Source organism: Euprymna scolopes, chromosome 28 (genome assembly GCF_053919585.1).
Source record: "Euprymna scolopes isolate OS-2025 chromosome 28, ASM5391958v1, whole genome shotgun sequence".
Classification (NCBI taxonomy): domain Eukaryota; kingdom Metazoa; phylum Mollusca; class Cephalopoda; order Sepiida; family Sepiolidae; genus Euprymna; species Euprymna scolopes.
This window is the reverse complement of record NC_136509.1, coordinates 27,552,023-27,569,775: the sequence shown is the minus strand read 5'-3', so window position 1 is coordinate 27,569,775 and position 17,753 is coordinate 27,552,023. Positions and strand designations below refer to the sequence as shown.

At 36.5% G+C, this 17,753-nt stretch overlaps 1 protein-coding gene across 21 annotated transcripts in view; it reads right to left on the bottom strand.

Annotated features, from left to right (window-relative positions):
- Nucleotides 1–17,753, bottom strand: part of LOC145249540 (uncharacterized) — a 917,547-nt gene that overhangs the window by 619,711 nt on the left and 280,083 nt on the right. For all 21 annotated transcript variants that reach the window (XM_080111167.1, XM_080111174.1, XM_080111165.1 and 18 more), the window contains one exon: nt 4,946–5,215. In XM_080111167.1, coding sequence (XP_079967293.1) covers nt 4,946–5,215 — 270 coding nt within the window. The remainder of the gene's footprint in view (nt 1–4,945; nt 5,216–17,753) is intronic.

Here is a 17,753-nt window from a genome sequence, read left to right as displayed (position 1 = left end):
ACAAATTTAAAAAAATTTTTTTTATTAAGTTGAATTTTGGATTTGCACTGTAATTAGGTTGAATTCAGAATAAGAGTCAAATTTACAGAATGCTTACATCAAGGAAAAAAAAATCTTTGAATTATCTCCCTTCGGTTGAACTTTCAATTTATGAAAAGTCATATATGCAGACACCAGCAACCACAACAAATTCTCCAGTATTTTTTTCTCTTAACTCAATATTATTGCCATAACAGCAATCAAACTATTCTTAATCTTCATTCTGTCACATTTTCTACTGATTTAAAACAGTGCATGAAAAAAGTAAAGTGAAAAGTTGCCAATTTTTATAGTAGAATAATCCAGTTCTCCCAAAAGGTCTCCTCTGGATTGGGAAGACAACCTGTATGGCTCCCATTAGAACTCATTGACGAATAAGAGTACATCAGGTTAAAAAAAATAATAAACCCAATATGTATATATATAAGGAAGTGGAACAATGCCTACCCTGGCCCCCCTCCCCTCCCCAAAGAAACTAAATAAAAACAAGTTAGAAAGACCCTCCTGACTCTTACTAAAAAAATAAGATTTCTAGTATTTTCCATTTCTTCCCACTTCGTATTTTCAAATCAGACGTTTACTAGCAATTTATGGTTGGTAACAGCGACAATAAGTCTCCTCAAGATTCCATGCATCCTTTGTGTTGAAATCTGGAGGATGCAATCCTTCTCAAGTCTTTTAATCCTCTCAGATCCTCCGAGGCCACTTTCAGGAGTATCAACCAATGTTAGTACCACTGCATTTATTGTTAAGGGGGAGGTAGGGAGTATATTATTTTTAATGGAAAGGCGAGTGTATATTAATTTTAAGAGAGAAAGTAGGATGCATATTATTTTTAAGAAAGGAGATAGGGTGTATATTATTTTTAAGGAATGTAAGGTATATATTATTTTCAAGGGGTAGGGTGTATATTATTTTAAAGGGGTAGGATGTATATTATTTTCAAGTGGATAAGGTGTATATTATTTTCAAGGGGATAAGGTGTATATTATTTTCAAGGGGATAAGGTGTATATTATTTTCAAGGGGATGTATATTATTTTTAAGGAGAGGTAGGGTGTATACTATTTTTTAAGGGGGGTATATCATTTTAATGGGGAGGGGCATATATTAGTTTTAAGAGGCGGGTAGGGAGTATATTTTCAATGAGAAGTAGGGTTGATATCATTTTTCAATTATTTACCCACATAATTTCAAATTTTTAGAGCTATAATTATTTTCTTAGCAATAGTTAGTACACTAGTCAATATCAGTGATCGCTCACTGGTAATATGTTTTTTCCATTCCAGAGTTCCAGTACTCTCATCTTTTGATCACCATTGTCAATCACTTTGCATTCAGGTAACAGTAGTTTACCATCAAGTTTTCACTGATAACAGCCATTGGCTATACCTGGAATCTGAGTGACAATAAGCCTAGTCCAAATTTCATAACTTTCCATTCCCTTACATTTCAGTGGATATCTGATTGATGTTCTCAGTTTTGAGTCTTTCTATCCTCCTAGATCCTTCATCAGAAGCCATATGTAGCATTCACAATCAACACCTTGATGGTCTTCCATCCTTGAAAGATTTTTATATCTCCAGCAAAAAATGATTAATAGCAACAAAAAGATTTTATTTCATTTCTTGAAAGTATATAAATTAAAAAAAGAAGTTTTTGGCTTTCTTAAATTTCTAATAATAATAGTAAATTATATATCCACGCTCTCGATCAGTTTCTAATATTAATTTGCAAAACATTGTGCTCGCCATTGAAACTTTTTTTTTACTTGGTATACTTTTCTCTGACAACAATTTTCAATCCTGATCATTCAATGATATTAGGCCTTTAAGTGCTAAAACGTCACTAACATTATTTAATAAGCCAATCCATTGTGGATGGCAAAGCATGCCAATCACATGTGATTGATTCAATTCAATATATTCGGCATAGATTAAAACATTACATGTTTCATCGCCATTAAGAAGGGTGTGAAGAAAGAGGAAAAAAAAAAGGAAAGTGAACAAAAAGGGAGGTGCGCTGTGAATATAGACTATCAGAAATACAGTTGACCAGCACCTGTCCAACTTCATCTTGAACTGATCTGTTGCTGATGCGGTGACAACCTCAAATGGCAGACTATTCCAGGGAGCCGATATGTGGATGAAAAATGCAGCTTTTCGTCGATTTACTGAAATCTCATATGAAACAGCTTTAGGCTGTGGCCTCCCAGTCTACGTTTGGGTGCTGGGGTGAAGAGAAGATACCAAGGGAGGTTGTAATGGCCATGAAGAAGGTTATAGGCCAAAATTAGATTGCCCTTCAGTATTCGGCAGTCCAGTCAAAAAACGCTTCAACCACTGCATATGGGTCTCATAAGGAAGGTCATAAAAACCTTGCACCAATCAGGTTGCCAGTCTCTGCACTTGCTCCAGATGCTGGATGTTACAAACCAAATATGGAGACAATGCCTGGATGCCATACTTCAACACAGGTTGGACGAGTGATATCAGGGCTCCATGGACAAATTTATCTTTAGTTAACCTTTGACAACTAAATATTTTCGTTTACTAAGCAAGTAGAAAAGTTACTAGCCAAACCCACATGATTTTTAGAATATGACATCTTCGTTCTGTGACAAGTATGTACATCATAAACATTTTTCTGTATATTTTTTTAAATAAGTGTAATTCTAAATATACAACAAATTTTATGTTGAGACTTGAAGGCATAAACATTCTAATTTCTTCAGATGTTTTTTTTAAACAGCCTTTGTTAAAAAAAAAAGAGTATATTGTCCTATTAAACTTTTGTTTAAATAATTTAACTTTGTTTTATCAAAAAAAAAAGTTGAAAAGATATGTTTCACTCAGTAGTGAGCTTTGGAAGATTGTCAGTGAAAGAAATGCAATCGCCAGAAGATAAGCGTTTTATTATTTCTAGTCGCCACTTCGAATGAAACATTCGCAAATGCGACTGTTTCACTCGCAATGTAGAGCCCAGGATATGTACATAGGGAGAAAAATATCTGGAGTGAATGAAGTTGGCGAAGGAGTGCTTGATGAGAAAAAGGATACTCCTTGTCTTGTTGGCCTCCTGAATGCATATAAATATATTTAAACATGTAAGTACTCTCATTCCAGTGTGTATTTATTCTTTTTTATATCAAAGTTCTTCACAAAAGGCAAAAATGAGCTCTTATGGCAATGAACATGACTACTTCCAACAATCGATCCAAGCTCTGGTTGATTCCATTCACCACAGAATTCTTTTTAAATCATAGTTCAGTTATATAAGAATATTTTTTTTTTAATAATTAGAATATTCAGTGTTATAATAGCCCCAGATTTCTTTCTTAATGGTTTGGTTTGGTTTTACGGCATATCAACCGTTATTTAATGCTGACGCCAGTCATTTTGAAGAAAGTTTTTATACTTCAAATTCTTTATATCAAATATTTATTCATGCTGTTTGGTTTGTTTTATGGAGTAAAATTGTTGCTGTTTTTTGTTTTTTTTTGCCTTTTGTTAAGTATTGGCCGGGCAATGCCGAAAGGTTTGCTGGTCGACAATCATTATAATCGTTATTAATATTTGTAAAAATAGAATGTTAGAAACAATGGTATCGTAGTGAGATAAATATTTACAGATAAAATTATTTATGTTAAAATGTTTTAATAGAAAGGAATGTTAGTTTTCATAACTAGCAGAAACAAAAACGTTAACTTAGTGAAAAAAGAATGTAAGTTAACATAAATAAATGTGAACACGTGGAGTTAATTATGTAATGAGTCCCAGGTTGATATCTTATATGTTTTTACACAGAGTGATGTGGTTCTCAGTTGATTAATTGTGTCGGATATATACTCGAGAGTCAAAACAATGAAAAGAATATGCTGGTGTCATAGCCCTAGTAATGAGAGAGCTCGGAAATGCAAGTATTAGTTAGTCAAGAGTCAGTATCAGAGGGAGAAAGATGGTCCACTGACAATAATGGCTCCAAGTAGGGAAAAATGTCAATAGTAAAAAGCTAGGACCAGCATTACAGGTTTCCAATGGAGGGAAACATCCAAAATAAAGCTGCTGTGAATACCACCAAGCCTTTGGGTTGTACGAATCTTCAGTTGCAGCTTTTCCGAGGATCGATCAAATCAAAACCAAAGATGGACCAGGTGTGTTTCTTCATTGGCCGATGTAAAACCCAAGAGACATATTTGTCCCTTACCGTTATAATTGTTATATGTACTGCTTAAACAAACACTAGATGATCAATGTTACACATTAATAAACACATATATACAATCCCCCACCCCTGCATGTTATACCGCTAGACTATACACAAATTCAGACATGTATATACATACAAGACACACATATTATATATATATATATATATATATATATATATGTATATATTACACACACACAATTACACAGCACTTTTATATGATTGAGTTTTGCAAAGAGAAAGCAAAAACTAATAACAGCTACGTTTGCTGCATTCAATGAGATTCCAAATATGAATGTGATTAATTTAATTCAAATGTATTTGCATGATGGTGCTCCTTATTGTTGTGTGTCAGGAGGTGACGGTGATTCAGTGATTAATAACACAGACTTGGGTGTCCCAAGTTTGAATCCAGTTCATTCCACAATAACTCACTATAACTTAGGATGTTGACAACCTTCATGTGGTCCCTCCCGTAAGTACCTGATGTCTTTCTAAAATAATTCCGATTACAAAAATTTGGGTGAAATCAACGCATTCATACAATATATGATGATGAATGTTATATATTACTAAAATCTGCTTCTGACTTCTTGCGGCATCATATATTAAAAAATAAAATTATAGTGAAAAAAAAAAAAAAAAAAAAAAAAATAACGTTTTTGTACACAAATGTAAAACTTTTAATAATATCTTACCTTCGGCATTACTGGGCCATCCCTCGGCGACAGCAATCAATTCTAACGACTTTTTCAACCGAGTATCTAATGTTGAAAGATCTTCAATTTCTATTTCCAGCTTGGTGAGCTCCTGGTCTGCTTTTATATCCAGAAGTTTCTTTGCCAGAGCATAAGCCGAGTCGTTAAGGTAACGGAATTGTCCATTCCCAATGCGTTTGTACTCAGGATTTCCATCCGTGTCTGACTTGCAAAATACTTCAAGTTCAACATCCTCTTCTAAACAATGATCTGAAAGAAAAAACAAAACAAATTGCATTTTAAATGATGTTATATATAAAGTTGAGTATGTACATATGTTTATATATATATGTATGCATAGTATTAACTCCTAAACTAATTAACTGATCATTATGAATTTTGGAACACAGCTGCTAGGCTTAAAAGTGAATGTAGTTTGCCTATATTTGTATATATATAGTGTTATGGCAAGCCAGCTTTAGTTTTGCGGCTTTGAGATGAATTTTGCTTAGGGTTTTTTTTTTGCCAGTCCACAAATATATATATATATATATATATATATATATATATAGATAGATAGATAGATAGGTAGATAGATACTCGTAGCCAAATTGAGTATTGAAATGCTCATATCTTTAGTTTTATGGGACAAAACTACATGAAAATTTGCAGGCTTTTTGGGGATTATAATACTATTCTATGGTTAAACTTTTATGACAATTGTAAAATAGAACCTATATTTTCAAACCAATAAAATATACCCAAATTTGCCTACATTTGTGTGTGTGTGTGTGTGTATATATATATATATATATATAGTGTCCTGGCAGGACAGCTTTAGTTTTGCTGCTTTCGGATGAATTTTACTTAGGTTTTCTTTTTTTTTTTTTTTTTTTTGCTTGTTTGTCTCTCCTGTGGCCATGTCAGGCCACTAATATCTACTATTATATAAAAGGAACTGTGTCTGTGTGCCTCTGGGTTCGTTCCCTATGGACTCCACAACAGCTGGGTCAATTTTTATGAAATTTCACACAAAGGTACTTTCTTTTGCCTGGAAGCGTTCTTAGATAGGTTTTGTGTTGGAATGTCTTTGATAAGTATCGATAATCGAAATAATCCGATGAAAGAAGGAACAGTCGACCAATGTTAACATCTTACACAGCCTAATATCACAAGCACATTTGAGAAGTTTTATTACCACACAAAGCGAAAGGCTCAACATATAAAATCAACAGTAGGCTCTTTGATATAGCAGGGGAACGTTCGAAATGAATGTTTCTGTTTACAGCACAATTAAATTATGATACTTTGATTTTGAATTTTAAACTTTAATTGAAGCCATTGGATACAAATAATTTTCTAAGATGAATAACACAATGTAGAGTACCATGTATGGTGGACTGTCCCTGCATCCTCCCGGTGCATCATGGCAGATTCCTGACAAGAGCAAGATTTCGGCCTATTTTCAGCAATTTTAGGTCCAATTTGGCCAAATTCACCCCTAAAATTGCCCTTAAAGACCCCAAGACCTGTCAATAATCATGGTTCTCTGCCTTATATGTGTGTTTGAAGTCATTCATATCCATTGGGAATGAACAAGGATCGATTAAGTGACCGAGAACAGGATTTTGGCAATTTCGTCCTATTTTTGGCAATTTTGGGTCAAAATTTGGTTTATTTCTCTTCAAAAAAGGCCCCAAAAGATCTTAGACCTGTATATAATCGTACTCCAATGTCTATTTTAGGTATCTACAGCAATATATAGCTTTATAAAGGTGGACGAGGATAATTTATGTGACCCAAGATGGTTTTTGTGATTTTTGCCTGTTTTTCGGCCAATTTATGGCCATTTTTTGACCAAAATTGACCAAGAATACCACAAAACCTGTTTAAATACATGACCCTGTGTCATTTGAAACTATTTATATCCATTAATGGGCATTGGAGATACACAAGAAGCAAAATTATGCCTTGAAATCACTCATATTGACATTTCGGACACATATTTCTTGAAAAACCAGCCCCAGATCTAAAAAATGCCGCCAACAGATGAAAAAAAATTTTTTTTCAAATTTTTTTTCGATTTTGACCTAGATACACCTTATATTTTGATTTGAGGGGGTCCCCACCAGATTTTGAAGATGTGACCTTTTTTCGACCCAGTACTCCCTACCTCTAGACCATGTATGGTGGACTGTCCCTGCATCCTCCCGGTGCATCATGGCAGATTCCTGACAAGAGCAAGTAATAAATTTGATTGAAAAATCCAATAATTAAAAACCAATTCAAAATTCTTACTAATATTATTTTGATCTTCCTTTTATCATTTTTTTTCTGTCCATTTTTACTTCTATCTTCTCCTTCAATATCTTTCAAATTCAAAATGGTTGGTTGTTGTTAGTTGTTTTTATAGCAATATCAGCCTTTTTCAGGTTATTTAGTGTTGAACCCAGTAATTTCGGTAAAAGTTTTTCTATCATCTGTGTAAGTTTTAACAGATAGAGAGTGAGGGAAATTGTTGACAATTGTTCTAGCGAGACCAAGTTTTTTCTTTTTTCGTTTTCGGCAAATCTCTTACAGGGAGGGGGGTGGGGAGAAGCGTAGATTGAAGCTCAGTCGAGCACCTGTTATGAAAATAATGATAGAGCAGAGGTATACTTGCAACATCTCTTCTGTGAGAAAGAGGAAATAAGGAAGCGAAAAAGTCTGAAAATGTTAAATAATATACTACTCAATAAATCTCAGTCTTCACATATATATGATTCCACTAATAAAAAAAAATATGCATGGGAACTTTTTATAAAGTACTAACCTTCAAATCGCACGTCAAAATTTTAGTCCAATCAGACTATTAATTTACAAATTACATTTAACATGTGCTGTACCGTAACGTTACATTTCAAATACTCAGACTCGCATGTTGTCTGGCACCGTCACAAAAAAAAAAAAAGGGATTGAAATAAAAATTTGACTCTGCATTTTTTTTTTTTTAAGTGCAAATAAAATGCATTTATTTATGGTTCTTCCAAAATAATGTATTTCATTATCTTTATAAGCTCTTTTCACACACACGTGCTTTACAGCCTCTGTCATATTACAAGTCTCTCTCTCCGCCACCTGACGCCGATCATAGCCAGTGTTTTCTTACCCTCGATGTCACACGTTCATCTTCCGCTGCTCGACCATGTACTGTTCTTTGTTTTTCTTTCTTTTTCTCTCCTCCTTCTTTCGGTGATGTCAGCATATACACATTTGCTAATTTGCATACATGCTTTAACGGCTGCTGCTGCTAATATTTTCACTAGTCAGCTACCTACGGCTGCTGCTGATTTTCTCACAAAAAGCCCATCCACATTATGTTACCAAGAGAGCGCAACAACAACTTGATAAGTGTCATTCTGACCCTGTACCATCAGAAACAACGGGCAGAATTCAGCAGTTATCTCAGAAAACATCAGAAAATTACGAACTCGTTTTGGCTGATTATTAATTGAAATTGCCGAAATAGTAGAGTTGAGGATATCAGGAGGCAGTATATTCACATTTTGCAAGAAATTTTGTCAATGAGAAAGTGGCATTCTAAGTGGGTGTTGCACTTGCTCACAATCATTTAAAAGCAACTAGCCTGGGTGTCCAGCGTTGTCCAGGTGTTTGGAGGTGTGTGTTAAAAAAAAAAAAAAAAAAAAAAAAAAAAAAGTGGAAGTAGGCAGGCTTGAACCCATGACGCAAAGGTGAAAAAGAAAGTGAAAGAAAACCTGATGTCTTACCCCTACTCCTGACACAACCAGAAGTTCGGAATGTTGAAATGAGTAAAGCCATTCCAACTGATACGATGACTTGCAAAAATGGCGTCGCAAAAAAAAAAAAAAAAACCCTCCTGTTAGAAAAGTGCCCAGTTGAGGGTGAAGGAATTAATGTTTTTACCCAATTTTTTGATATTTGTCGTCTGAAGGGTCAAGCTTAAAAGCGATACAACCACGTGAAAATCCGTCACCTTTGTCGAAAGTTTTAAACAGACCTACAAACATACATTTAAACAGACAGGTGAGGTTTATATAATAGACTAGCGGGGGTGCTCGGCGTTGCCCGGGTGTTTGGAGGTGTAAAAGAAAAAAAAAGTTTTAGTAGGCAGATAGGCTCGAACCCGAAGCCTTGAGACGAAGGTGGAAAAAAAGTGTGATGACTTACCACAACGCTACGAGGGCAGCAGAATTGAGAATGGTTGAAATTAAACGATTAAAAAGTTAAGTGAATGAATTCACACAGGTGCGTAAATTTAACGAGGACAAACATCACGCCATAGGGGAATGAAATCCCGCACTTGGACTGCAAGGCAGTTTTTTGGTTTTGTTTCCGCAAGATGTTGGGGTAAAACTAGCTCCCCATAAAAAGGGGAGTGTTCAAATGAACAGCAATTGTTTGATATGATGGGTTTTCACCGCATTGATCAAAGCTCATTGCTTTCTGGACGTCCACAGTGGGAAATCGAAGGAACTGATTTTGTTCCAATTAGGTTTACTTTATTTATAATAAAAAGCCAAACAAACATGCGGAACCATGGGATAGCATGAATTTTATAAAATAAAAGTTGCTCCAATAATAGATAGACAGGATCTCCTTTCGTAAATTGGAGATATTATAATCTATGAAGTATATAAAAATGTTTTAAGAAACAGTGAGCGCCCCCACCTGAAAAAAGCCTTTGCCAGACATACAAAAAAAGCGCACAAACACACGCACATTTTTGCTTTTATACAATAGATGATCTTAGTCCTTCAAGTGCTAAAACTTAAGATTTGTTTGTAACTGTTTCAATGCAACAAAAGAAAGAGTGTTTGCATCAATACTTAGTAACGGATGAATATGGATCAGTCTGGAGTCAAGTTTTCAGTCAGCTGAGTGCACAGCAGCAGGTAAAAGCTATCACAAGCAACCAAAGGTGTAAACATCAGCAAACAGGGTTTTGATCTCTGTATTTTAGAATTTGCTAAGTATTTTGATCTTAGATTACTTTGAGAAAAAAAAAAACATCAGTAGCATTATTATTGGTGTGCTTGAAGAAAGTATAAAAATAAAACGGCACAAAAGAAAAAATACTCTTTCACCATGACAATGCACCATAAAGGCAAACTACATAAATTCCACTTCAAATTGCTTCTGCATGCAACCTATTTTTCAGATCTGGACCCCAGTGAATACTGGCTGTTTGTAAACCAATGAAGAAGCAATATCAGAAACCGAGTCATTTTATGGTTAGGTTGGTTGTTTTAACGGCATATTAACCCTTTTCAGGTTATTTAATGCCGAATCCAAAGATTTTGAAGAAAAATTTTTTAGTAGAATATATTTGTTGTTTTCAAGTCAGTTTCTATTTAATCCATAGTTGGGACCCTAACAGGTACTACCACTCTGGGTCAGAGTGAACTGGGAGCAATGGCAATTAAGGGGTGGCTCCACACTCTCCAAAACCCGCAAGCTGGGGCCTCACCATTGGATATGGTAGGTGCTCGTCTGAACTCCAGTCTCTGGTCCCCCCTCGCCAATCTTTTACGAAAAACACCTGTCTAGCTGAAACCACTGTCAAAAACTTTCCCCACTCTTTATCTGTGCTTAAATCAAAACGTAGACTCCATGAACAAAGCTTCTTTCTTAGAACTGCACGCCTGTGGAACTCTGTTCCATCTGCCTGCTTCCCACCTGACTACAACCTTGATGTCTTCAAGTCCAACGTAAACAAATTCCTGATGAACCGCCTCCTTAAGTAGACACTTTATTAAATCTCCACACTAACGTACTGTACTTACAATAACCCTTATCCCTGAGTGGCTTCCGGGCCTTGATAAGTGGTGACCACCTTGTAAAAAAAAAAAAAAAAAAAAAAAAAAAGAAATATGGTCCTGGATTATTTTATGGTTAAGAGATAAATTGTTCTGCAAAATGGAATCAAATTGGTAAGCATTGGAATTTATGTATTCATCTATATATATATTGAGGAATAAAGTTGAATTTTGCCTAAAAGTTTTTTTCTTTTTATGAATTGGGCCCGGAACTTATTGAGTGATTTATTAGTTAATGATCTTATGTGTGATGCGCTAAGATAAACGACAAAAAAATTTCCCAAACAGAAATCGCTCTAGACAAAAAACTTGACGTAAGGAATTAAAAAAAGAATAAACAAATACATATTAGTTCAAGGTCAGAAACAAGATAGCAACAGGTGGGAGATGAAGAGATTCCAATCAGGAAAACAGCAAGTCTACCCCTTTGTCAGAAACATGGCTCATAAAATGTAAAGACTAAATGGACAAAATAAGGAAAACAAGAGTTACAATGCTGCTGAATGTAAAATCAAGATCGACTCTATTATACTCACCGCTTACTTGGGAATAATGATCATGCTGTGATAATAGTAGAAATCACCCTAAATTCTTGACCCAAAACTGAAGACCCACTGTTCAAAACAACAAGGTATTACAAAAAGGCTGACTGGCAAGCCATGAGGGATCTCATCAGAGATGCCCCATGAGGAAGTATCTTTTCTCTTCCTGCTGAACAGTGCACAAGCCCCACTCTCCCCAATTGTTTACTTCTACCTGTGCAGCTGCCATTGCTTAAAGGAAGCGTGCTTACCGCAGATGTAACCGACATAAGTCCAGTTCAAATAGACAGAATGTTATAGAAACTAGAAATAATTGTAAGAGAAAAACAGCAACATCTACGGCAGAATACACTGAAACCACCAGAAAACGCTTTGAAGCACAGAAATTAGGAACCCATGATTTTTGGAAAATCTACAACAGTGTAGTAAATAATGGACAGTCAACGATTCCTCCACTATAAAACAATCATGAAGTTGCTTGCACGGCAACCGAAAAGGTTAACATGCTTGCCAGTCGGTTTGCCTCAAACTCTACATTGGACCTGGCACACCACTCCCTCCTTGACTTCCCTTTGTGGACAGACACCACACTAGATGATTTGAAAATCACCCCTTCTCAGTTACAGGGTATCATAAAAAACCTAGACACTTCAAAAGCATGTGGACTCGATCTCATCCTGGCTGTGCTATTAAAAAAATGCTCCGCTGAGGTTACTCCAGTTATCTATAAACTTTTCAACAAATGCCTTAACGAATCTTGCTTTCTTGACTGCTGGAAAACCGCTTCTGTGGTACCAGTTTTAAAGAATTCTGGCGAAAGAACTGACCTATTAAATTATCGCCCCATTAGCCTTCTCCTGCTTTTCGCCAAAATATTTGAGTCTTTAATTAATCAAGCTCTAGTCCATCACCTTACAGATGCTAAACTCCTGACCGACAAACAATATGGATTTAGGCAAGCCTGTTCCACAGCAGATATACCGTTCACTGGACAAAACAGGGGAGACTAGAGTGGTAGCCCTCGATATATCTAAGGCTTTTGACAGGGTATGGCATGATCATCTTCTAAGGAAAATTAGATCATATGGTATCACTGGAAGAATACATAATGTCATTAAATCCTTCTTAAGTAAGAGAAAAATCCAGGTTGTCCTCGACAGTCGTACATCTAAACAATATGATATAAATGCGGGTGTATCTCAGGGGTCTATCCTTGAATCTTTATTATTCCTGATATTCATAAATGACCTCCCTGATAAAATTGTTTCTGAGATGGGTATATTTGCTGATGACACCACTCTCTATAACAGGCACGAGGGGAAAACAAATGAACACATATCTAAGGAAATGGCAGAAACACTAGCAGATGGCCTCAAATCTGTAGTGGAATGGAGACAAAAATGAATGGTCACATTCAATGCTGCCAAGACTAAGCTTGTTTCCTTCAATAATTACAAGAAACCTTCTCTACCACCAATAGCAATGGCCAAGAACATTACCCAAAAGTACTTCGTTTAAACTCCTCAGCCTAACGTTTACAAAAAACATGAACTGGAATAGATACATTGAGAGCATTACCAAGGCTGCTCCGAAGAAGGTAGGCTCTCTCTACCATGCTAGAAAACTACTTACACCTGAAAGTATCCTGTACCTCTATAAGGCCACCATTCGCCCATGTATGGAATATTGTTGACACATTTGGGCTAATGCATCTGCTACTTGTCTTTCACTCCTGGACAAGGTTCAAAAGAGAATCGCCAACCCGATAGTTCCTGAACTGTCATCTAAGCTTCAGCCTCTGTCCCATCGACGAAATGTTGCATCCCTCTGCCTGTTCTACAAGTACTTTAATGGTAAATGCTCTGAAGAACTACAAGTACCCCCTCGACGTGAATACCCGACAAACCCGACAAGCAGCAAAAATCCCACCCCTTCACAGTAGAGTTCCCTAGGTGTAAGAAAGCCTTCTACTCCAATAGTTTCTTCCCCAGAAATGCTAGACTTTGGAACTTCCTTCTGGGATTCTGCTCTCCCAACTGTACTGACTGAAGTTCAAGTGTAGTGTGAACAGACATCTTGCTACTCATCTCCCTTCATAATACCCCTGCAACAAAAAGGGAGGGAGGGTGACAGAGAGGGAGAGAGAGAGAGACAGAGACAGGGGGGGACACAGACAGAGACAGGAGTACAGAGAGAGAGAGAGAGAGAGAGACAGGGGTACAGAGAGAGAGACAGGGGTACAGAGAGAGAGAGAGAGAGAGAGAGAGACAGGGGTACAGAGAGAGAGAGACAGGGGTACAGAGAGAGAGAGAGACAGGGGTACAGAGAGAGAGAGACAGGGGTACAGAGAGAGAGAGAGAGAGAGAGAGAGAGAGAGGGGGGTACAGAGAGAGAGAGAGACAGGGGTACAGAGAGAGAGAGACAGGGGCACAGAGAGAGAGACAGGGGTACAGAGAGAGAGAGACAGGGGTACAGAGAGAGAGAGAGAGAGAGAGAGACAGGGGTACAGAGAGAGAGACAGGGGTACAGAGAGAGAGACAGGAGGATAGAGAGAGGTGGGGAGTGACAGAAATGGTGGCACAGAGAAAGAGAGAAAGAGAGAGAGAGATGATGATGATGATGTCATAAAAAGGGAGATTATGCCAAAGAGAGAGAGAGAGAGAGAGAGAGAGAGAGAGAGAGAGAGAGATGATATTACAAAAAGAGTGAGTAGGTGACAGAAAGAGAGAAAGAGTAACTGCCTTTAAGTAATGAATGGGTGATGAGCTTTATAGCAACCAATACTAAAAGCATTAAATAAAATTAACTTATTCAATTCAAAATCAACAAATATTAACAGAAAAGGGGAAAACATTTTTTTTTTTTAATGAATCAGTGAGTTTTTGTTTTGTTCTGAATAGAAAAAAAAAATTTAAAAAAAACAAAAAAACGCTGAATAAAAAACTGTAAAAATGTCACCATCTGCACACGAACAGAAAATTATCAATCTAAAAGAAAAAAGCAAGTGTTCATTGCTTTGCGTCTTTTTTTTTTTTTTTTTTTTTTTTTTTAAATAGGCTTTACAGCCCTTCCCTTTAAAAGCGAAACATTAAAAATTAAAAGTATATATATTTCTATATCACCTCCATCACCCCTTCATCACGAGAATGAAGAGGCTGCTTTCTGCCTACTTTAATAACAAAAACAGTAGATATTTTGAAAATGTCATCTATTATTCTCGTTTTTCACACGAATGACAAATGCACCAAGAGAGCACATACTTCCACTAAAGCTCAGCAATGTACTCAATTCGGCATGCAGCAGTAAATTAAAATTATAAATGCATGGATTATAGTTCAGAAGAGTTAACAGTGAAGAACTCAAACAAAAAAAATAAAAGCAACAAATAATTTATGAGATTAAATTCTCTATCGACAATAGGACCATTCTGTTATACAGCTGTGAAACCTGGCTGATGAGAGCAAGTGACCTACCTACAAAAACTTGTGTCCGATCAGTATCGTTTGTGTTGCATCCTTTGTGTCCGTTTGTTGCAGTTCATCTCAATTGCTGTTGCTCATTCTCTTGGCACCATGCTCTCATCTTTGAGTCTTTTGGCCTTGATAAGCGGAGATTCATTAAGAAATAAAAATCTCACCTGTCTGCTTAAATATATGTATGTCTAAAACTTTCAACAGAGTCAACGGATTTTCATGAGACCATTATCGTTTTGAAGCTCGACCCTTCGTATGACAAATATCGAAAAATTGGCTAAAAACATTGATTCCTTCACCCTTAATTGGACACTTTTCTACAAGGAGGGTTCGCTTTTTTCACCGATATTTTCAAAACTCATCCCCTCTTTTTGATTGACTAACCTTAATTTAAACCTTCGCCATTTCCGGTTTAGTGACGACGCAACAGTAAAGATGTCATTTTTTTTATTTTTTTCACATTCTTTTCTTCCTTTGCTGTACGGATTTGAGCCTGCCTGCCTACTACCACTTTTTTTTTTACACTGGAGAAACGCCGGGCACCCAAGCTAGTTAAGAAATAAAAATGAGAGCAAACGACCTACAATAGTTTGAGGCTTTCGATCACTACTGCTTGTGTTGCATCCTTTGTGTTCGCTGACAGCAGTTCATCTCAAATGTCGTCGTTTGTTCTTGATGCAACATATACCCTCCACAGCAAACTCTCCCCTCGAGACGTCTTCTTTGGTTTTATCATGTTCTTAGCCATCACCCAAATTAATTTCTCCATATAGTTATTGAACCATCCCCATCTCAGAGCTAGGGGATAAAAAAAACAAAAAAAAAGCTATGCGGAGATCTAGAAACCTGGCTTAAAACAATGAAACACGAGACCGAGCTAATCCTGAGCCCTCGTCTCTATGGGATTCGCTACTGGAACCGTGATTGGCTTACATTCGTATTTGCTACAGCAGTGGACAGTCGCACCTGGACAGCGTGCAATTCAAGACACCACAAATTCTCTGGATGGATGCAGCTCAACCACCTCAGGGTAAAACAAGTACAAATATATATAAGTAAATAGTAGTTTTAACACGTAGAAATTTAGATTTTTTTTTTCTAATTTTGAAATTTTATTTCCATCAAAGCAACACATAAAATACATCAATGGCTGCCAAGATGATTAACTCAGGCCATTGCATGTGGTTTTATTAGGCTTTTTGGTAGGGTTAGTAATTTTTCTTTTACCTATCTTTTTAGCAACACTCCATCCCCAATTCAACAAGTATCTTGGTCACCATATTTGTGTGTGTGTGTGTGTGTGTGTGTGTGTGAGTGAATTGATCAAAATAAATTAATGAAAAAAAAAACTCTTACAGTTTCAAGATGTTAAAAGTATACAGGTCAGTAGAGAATTTAATTTTACTGTATTTTGTATCAATTAGATTTTGCTTTTATTTTATTTACCTCCTGTTTGAAAAGTTAGACACAAAGTCAGGTGTAGGTTTGACAAAAATGTTTCTTTGGAAGAAACTGGATTCAAACTTGGCACATACAGGTCTTCAATCTGTGTTGTTAACCACTTAGCCACCATTTTTTGTTTAAAAGTTTTTGAATGTTAACTATTCTGGACTTCTAAATAAATGCACTAATTTGAGAGATTAACCAGTGACCCTTGAGACCAAAGGAAGCCAATAATAACACCCTACTTGAGAATTCTACCTTCAAACTCTTTGGCCTAACATTTGCGGGCAATATGAACTGGAACAAATACATAGAGGACATTGTAAAGACTGCTGCAAAGATGGTGGGTTCCCTCTATCGAGCTAGAAGACTACTCACACCTGAGAGTATCCTGTACCTCTACAAGGCCACCATTCGCCCATGCATGGAGTATTGTTGCCACATCTGGGCTAGTGCATCTACCACTAGTCTCCCCCTCTTAGATAGGGTTCAAAAAAGATTTGTTAATCTAATCGGTCCCACTTTATCAACTTAGCTCCAGCTCCTGTCCCATCGACGCAATGTTGCATCTCTGTGAATGTTTTACAAATATTTTAATGGGATGTGTTCTGATGAACTCGTTGCATTTGTACCCCCTCGACGTACATATCTCCGACAAACACGCTTAGCAATAAGATCTCACCCCTTCACTGTTCATATCCTTAAATGCCAGAAATCTTTCTATTCTAATAGTTTCATCCCTCGAACAGTTAGACTTTGGAATTCCCTTCCCGCTGCCTGCTTCCCTTGCTGTTCTGATATGCAGAAGATTAAATGCAACATAATCAAACATCTTATTAATCTTTCCTAGATATGGTCTCAAATAGTAGCCCTTTACGTCCAAGTGGCGATATACCTTGTAAGGGGTGAACATGTGTAAAAAATAAATAAATAAATAATAATGATGGCATCAACATCAGCTCATATCACGAAACAGAAGCGTACAGTTCTTAACACAACCATTGACTTGCCATAAAAGCTAACAATTATTTGGACTAATGTTCTCATCTTGAGCGTTATTCTCAAACAATTTTGGTTGATGAAATCTCCGGCCTTCTCGAGGTGTATCTTGTCAAACTTGGGAATCTTCCAATACACTCAAGAATCTGCAAGTACTCGTGGCATAATGGATAAGGTATTTGGTAAAATTCAGTTCCAAGTGAAACTTGGTTGAAGGTTGAATCCTCAGTGTGGACGATATTAGGAGTAACTGCGAATCACTTAAGACTTCTACCCAACCAAGGTCGAACTTTACATCAGCTGAAAAGTTGTGAGAACACTGAAAAGGAGAATCAAATAATCCAAATTATCAATCCTCATCTAAAAAACCCAGAAACATAAAACCATTATTTACATGTTTCAACCCGTTCTCATCTTATATAAATTAACTCTGAGTTCCCAAATTGAAGCCCCACTCATGACTGGATGCAGTATTATGTTAAACCCAGAACAGTTAGGAATGGGAGGGAGGACA